Source organism: Nannospalax galili, unplaced genomic scaffold (assembly GCF_000622305.1).
Source record: "Nannospalax galili isolate Female #2095 unplaced genomic scaffold, S.galili_v1.0 scaffold115, whole genome shotgun sequence".
Classification (NCBI taxonomy): domain Eukaryota; kingdom Metazoa; phylum Chordata; class Mammalia; order Rodentia; family Spalacidae; genus Nannospalax; species Nannospalax galili.
Window position 1 is genome coordinate 6864051 of NW_008340588.1, and position 6863 is coordinate 6870913.

General features: G+C 41.6%; 1 protein-coding gene across 1 annotated transcript in view; it reads left to right on the top strand.

Moving 5' to 3' along the window:
• Positions 1-4668: 4668 nt before the first annotated feature.
• Positions 4669-6863, top strand: part of Nemp2 (nuclear envelope integral membrane protein 2) — a 25959-nt gene continuing 23764 nt past the window's right edge. The window contains exon 1 of the mRNA XM_008835616.3: positions 4669-5034. Coding sequence (XP_008833838.1) covers positions 4941-5034 — 94 coding nt within the window. The 5' untranslated portion in view covers positions 4669-4940. The remainder of the gene's footprint in view (positions 5035-6863) is intronic.

The following is a 6863-nucleotide window of genomic DNA, read 5'->3' on the forward strand; positions in this document are numbered from 1 at the left end:
AGGTGCCCTGTTTGTTTTATTTTGTTTAAACAGTATAGTCCTCTTCTAGAAAGAAACACATACATTTTGTTTTAACTTTAAACAGCAGACATTAGCAATTAGTTTGTTAATCCCATTTAGTTCTTTTGAGGAGAAAGCAACTATAACTGATGATGTCAAGGACCTCTGCGTCTGCCTGAATCAGACCACACTGGCTTCTCTTCCTGTATTTCTTCTCTCTTTTTCATTTCATTCATTGCCATTGCCAATACCGAGACAGATTAGTGTGGAAACAAACAGCATTACTAGAAAAATAGCCAATAATTGGATCTCAACACTGGTTAAGGATAATTAGTTTTGTGTTGGTTACCTACTGTGGTATAACAAGTTAAATCTTAGCAGATGAAATAATAAATGCTTATGTCTCTTAGGAGGAGCTTAACTAGGTGGTTTGGGCTTCAGATCTCTGAAGCTGCAATGAAGGTATCAGCCAGGATTGTGTTCATCTCAGGGCTCGATTGGGAAACATCCACTTACCCTTCTAGGGTTCTCCCCAGAATGTCTCATAGTGTGGTAGCTTGTTCCTCCAGCACTCAAGTGTTTTTATAATCTAATATTGGAAGAAAGATCTCATCATTGAATGAGTCAATATTTCCCGCGTACACTCAAGGGGAGGGAATTACACAGGGCCATGAGCAGCAGGAAGTAGAGAGAATAAGGCTATATGTTGCGTGCATGCATGTTTACATAAAGTCTTGCTATATAGAACATGAATCAAGTACATGACTATATTTAGTATGAAATTCACCACCAACATATAAGAGGAATAACAGAATCGCTTTACCTACTGAGCCAGAATCTCCAACCTTAGTTACATTTCTTTTAAAAAAGATTTTAGCATTGCTCTAATGTTTATAATACACATCTTCAAGTTTTTTTGAGTTGTAATTTTTTATTTCTTAATTTTTTGTTAGTCTACAAAGAAGTGATTTTCATTGGGACATTTTCAAACACGTATCATTATACTTTGTTCTTATTTCCCCTCATGTCCCCTTCCATGTACCCTGTCCCCTTCTGGCTGTACCTCTTCTCCCCCTAAATAGTTGCCCCTTCTGCTTCCACCACATATATGTTCCCTCTCTTGATCCCCACACCCTTCCCCTTAAGACCTCCTTCTCTCTTCTCATAGTCTCCTTTATACTTTCATGTCATATATATGTATATAAGAATTTAAATCTATTGGGCTGGAGAGATGATTCAGTGGTTGAGAGCCCTGGCTGTTCTTGCAGAGGACCTGGGTTCAGTTGCCAGCACCCACATGGTGGCTTACAGCCGTCCATAACTCCAGTTCCAGGGGATCTGTTGCCCTCTTCTGACATCCACAGGCACTGCATGGCACGGGTGCGCTTACATACATTCAGGCAGTAAACTCATATGCATAAAATAAAAATATTTTTTAAAATCTTAAATCTAGATTCTGTGCATGAGAGAAAAATGTACTGTCTTTCTGCATCTGGTCTTTTACTTCACTTAACATAGTGATTTACAGTTTCATCCATTTTCTTGTGAATGTCATAGTTTTATTCCTCTTTATAGTCAAATAAGATTTTATTGAGCATATGAACCGTATTTTCTTTAGCCATCACCTGTTCATGGATATCTAGGCTGGTTCCATATCTTGGTTATTGTGAACAGTGCAGCAACAAACAGGGATATGAAAGTATTTCTAAAATGAGCTGACTTAGAATCCTTAAGGTATATATCTAGGAGTGGTATAGCTGAATCGTATGGCAGTTCTAATCTTAAATTTTTTGAGGAACTTCCATGTAGAAATCCATAGTAACTGTATTAGTGTACATTCCAATCAGCAGTGAATGAAGGTGCCTCTTTCCCCACATGTTCATCATCGCTTGTTGTTTATTTTCTTGAAAATAGCCATTCTGGATATAGTGAGATGGAAACTCAAAGCAGTTTTAATTTGTAATTCTCTGATGGTTAAGGATATTGGACATTTAAAAAATATTTATTGGTCATTTGCATTTCTTCCTCTGAATACTGTCTAGTCAATTCATTTGCTAAATTAGTAATTAGATGATTCAATTTTTTTAGGGCTTAATATTTATAGTACTTTATAGAGCTTAGATATGAATCCTGGCAGATGTACATTTTTAACTTATTGTAGTCCAAATTTAAGTAGTACTAAATTAATTTTCAATACAAAAGCCTTACTACAGCATACTTTCACTCCCTTTCCTTTATAGTATTATTATTATACATTTTAATTCTGAAGATGGAATAAACTTCACAACAGTAGTTTATTGCAACTACTTTTGCTTTAGATAGTAATTTTTATTTTAAAAATAATTTATTATTTTTATTTGATGAGTATGAGTGTATTACCTGCTTGTATGTAAGTCCTGTGTCAAGCAATGCCCAAAGAGGTCAAAGAGGGTGTTTGATCCTCCTGGAACTGTTAGCTGCTATATGGGTACTAGGAACCGAACTTGGGTCCTTTGCAAGCACTCTTAACCACTGAGCCAACTCTCCAGACTTTAGATTACTATCTTTTAAGGTGATTAAAATAATTTCAGTTTTGTTTATTTTCATGTTTATCATCTTTTGGCTATTTCCGTGTAGTCAAATTTCTGTTATCATGTTCCTTCTGTTGAAGAAGTTCTTTTAAAAATGGGGGGAGGGGAGTAATATTTTTGTTCATTTTTGGAATATATTGTAGCTGGGTGTAGAATTCTGGATCCACATTTTCTTATACTATTTTCAAGATGTCATTCCATTCTCTCTGTTTCTCCTTCTCCTCCCCATCCTCTTCCTTCCCTCTTCCTCCTTCTCTTCCTTCTCTTTTTCCTCCTCCTTTCTTTCATCAATTGTGTTTTGTTTTGAGACTGTTTCATGGAGTTCAAACTCTCTTCTTATGGAGCTGATGCTTGCCTTGAACTCCTGATCTTCCTGCCTCCACCTCCCAAGTGCTGGGATTATAGGTGCATCTGCATATCCAACTTTGGGAAAGCTGCTTTGATATTGACTGACGATGGACTGTTACAGGAGCAGCACTGTAAACAGCACATGGTTGCCTGTCCTTTTATCTATCAGAGACATCTGTAGGAAAGCACATTAGTCATTTGGCAGTGTGTTTCTTTTAGTCACTTTCCATAGTGTTATCCCAAATTAACCAAATCAAAATGAATGCAATTAGGGCAGAAGCTGTCTTGCAAGAGCCATTCCAAAGAAGTTTAGAAAAAAATTGAATTAGGGATAGACATGGTGGGAATTCAAGTTATGATGGGTTATTTTTAAAGATCAGTCCCCTGAGAGTTCCTTACAAGAAAATTTCTGAACTTTTAAAGTCATGTATGGTGTACATATACATGGGCATTTAGCAATTGAAAGACATTCCATTTTATTCAGCCGTTGAGAAAAATGAGGCTGAATTATTATTATTTTTAAAAGAGACCCCACCCCCCCAGCCTCCAAATGACCTATGTCATATTGAGCCCTCTAAAGAGGCTATAAGTAGAAGGCCAGAATTAGGGAAAATGACTTTACCCTAGTTTTGAGGGGGGTGGTGGTAGGGATGGGGAATGGGGCTGAGACAGGGTCTCATGTAGCCCAGGCTGACCTTGGACTCTCTATGTCACTGAGGCTGGCTTTGAGCTTCTGATCCCCTACCTCCACCTTTCAAGTGCTGGGATTGTAGTCCTGCACCAATGCACCCTTCTGTTCTGGTTGTTTCAAGTATGGAATACTGTCACATTAATAGATGTCCAGAGACTGAAGAAGGCCAAATCTTAAATTTATCCTAATTATCCTATATTATTGGATTCAGGGTCACAGCCTGTGCCCTGACAAGCCAGCTTTGACCACCTGTCCTCCAATCAGTCAACCAAAACAGCTAAATTAATAGTGACAAGAAAAAAAAGGAAAAAAAAGAAAAAGGAGATTTATTCAATGTGACCATTTTGGGAAGAGGGACAAAGAGATCCAGTGACACCCCTGCCTCCAGAAGTCCATCTTCCAGGGTCCTGAAGTGAGAGGTTAAGGTTTAAGCAGAGGGCCAGAGTTACGGTAGTTAAGCAGTTCCAGTCAACGTGTGACCCGCCTACCACTGTCTTTCTGAAAAGTGGTCTAACAAGTTGTAAATCTCTTTCTAGGAGAAAAGGTTCCCCTCTGGGCAGCCCAGGCTTTAGGTTATCTCTTTTTCCCACGAGGAGTTTCCTGGGGAAAGCCCAGTTTCTTGGGGTCCATTGTTTCAATAATCTGATAGGATAGTCAAAGAGAAGGATTCAAGTTTGGTCTCATTTGAACATCTTTATCTCAGACAGGCAGGTTACATTTAGAGTATTCACCATATCTTCGTTGGTTTTGGATTTTTTTTTTTTTTAAAACCACAGTCTCATTTTAAGAAATACATTTGGTGATGATCATTTTATAACCCCTTTGTTTTTGAAGTGATGTGCTTATGAGCTTAGCTATATGTTATTTGAACAATGCAATTTCCAACTTATTGCTTCAGAGAGCGGGAGGAAGGCGGGAGGAAGGAAAGGAGAGAGGAAGGGAGAGAGGGAGGGGCAGAGGGAGAGAGTAAGAGACATGTTGGGGAGGCTGGTTTTATTTCTAAGACGCAGATTGCACAAAAGCCTCTTCCTGGGTGGTCCGTCTCTGGAGCTCTGGGAACTCCTCCCACTCTGCGGGTCCGGGGTTAGGGGTCAGGGTCGGGGTCGGGATCCGGGTCGGGCGTGTTTCTGAGACTGCCCTCTCCCCTGCCCGGCGCCCAGTCTCCTTGCGTAAGGGCCCCGGCCGCAGGCGGTTGAGCGCCCCTTGGAGGCCGCGGAGGGCAGCGGCGGGGCCGCCGGGCTGGGAGTGCGCCCTGCTCCGCCTCCGCCCCTCTGGGCCTGTTTTCTTGCCCGCCCCGGCACCAAGGCCGCGCCACTTCCGTTCTGGCAGTGATGCCGCCGGGGCCGTGGTGGCTGGTGCTCTGGCTGCCGCCCCTGGCCACGCTGCCCGCGGGCGCCGTGCGCGACGAGGAGGCGGCACTGTCAGGTAACCCTGGCTCCCGGCGTGGGGCCTCCCTTCGCGGCTTCAGGGTCACGCGTGGGCGCGGCCAGGCCTCCCCGCCTTCTGTCCGAGGCATCCGGATGCGCAGAGTTCTGATTTGCTCATGGTCGTGCAGCTCAGTCGTGGGCACAGCTTGTTCAGACGTGTTCTATGAGACTTTTTGTACAGTACATCACTTTGTGTCTAAAACCTTATTATACTTCCAGAAACCGCTTTAAACACAAACTTAGAGAAGATAAGGATAACAGAATATCTGGAGCCCAAATTCTCCTGTCCCAGACTGGCTGCTGTGACTTGGGTAGCTAGCTGGTCAAGTGTAAAACACGAATGATCCCCCAGCCTTGAGCCTGGTGCATAGAGGGCAACAACTGGGGCCCTGCTCTTAATGTTGTGGGTTCTTAAGATTCAGGAAATTTGAGTTCTAGTTCCAAAAGTGATAGTAATTCTCCGTGAGTTTAGCATTCATTTTTACCATCCCTGACGTCCTTTGAAAGAGTCTTGGCATGCATCCTTTATGAACGTATCTTCATTTTATTGACCAGCCCTGGACTCAATCAAGGGAGGCTTCTTTGTTATTATTATTTTTTCTCATCACATCCTATATTTATTACAATTGACCTGCAGGCAAAAGGATAGAACTATTACATAAACACTTCAATTCCATGTATATATCTTAAATAGAGTGTGGACTTTTTAATTGGATAATCCCCTCTCCCCAACAGAATCAGGGTTCCTTGTCTAAGAGGGAGAATTAATGTTAAATGGGCAGTTATTAGCATCCGCTTCCCTTGCCAGTCCACAGGTATCTTACAGAGTTACAGCTTAGGGGACTGCCTGTAGCCAGCTTGCTGGTTGTTTACTTTGTACTAGGCAGAGTTAAAGTGCTTTAAATGCATTGTCTTGTATTTAATATCCATAGAAACCCCATGGGGATAGATAGCACTTATAGTCTCATTTTACAGGTTAGGAAACAAAGGTTTAGTAATAAATACAGCACATACTTGGGAAAATATAAAACACAGTCTGAAGAAGGAGGGTTCCTGGGCATGGCAGTGGCCAGGTAATTAAATATGATTCTAGAGCTGCGCTCAGAACTTTGGGCTGTAGTGCGGTTATTGCATTCAGCCCCCATTTGTCATACAGCCTGGGCCAGCCGCATACTCTTTATAGACCAGTGTTGTCACCTCAGTAAAATGAGAATGTTTATTACTGAATAATTTTTAGTATTTTCCTCTCCTTTTATTTGCATCAGTGAACCCAGTGATTTTCAAATTTCATTTTGTTATTTTTGGGACAAGAGTTGCTACATAGTCATAGCTGGCCTGTAGCTTTTTGTGTAGACCAGGCTGGCCTTGAACATGTAGCCATTCTCCTATTTCTGCCTCCCACACAAAGGGATTACAGGACTGCTATCTCACCTGGCTTTGAGTTTTTGTGTTATGTAGTGGCAGCTGCTCTCATGTCTCTGTCAGAGACATGCAGGATAAGGAGAGTTGATAAAATTATAGTCCATAGCTAAGAAAAACGGCAAGGTCTATTGCCACATAGTGAGGCTTGCTATTCCAGTAAATCCTCCCATGAGGTGCCACATTCCTACAGTGCTCAGTGAGGCCCTGGATTAGAGTAGACCTAAGAACCACTGCAGCTATAAAAGTCTGGTTTTACGAAGAACCTTGAGATGAAGCAAACACAAAATGGTGCTATGAGTGCCCTTATCCGAGGGAGATAATGTTTCAAAAAACAAAACACAAAACCCTTAGTGGATGCCAAAAATCTCAGATAGTACTGAGCCTTATGTATACTGTTTTATATAT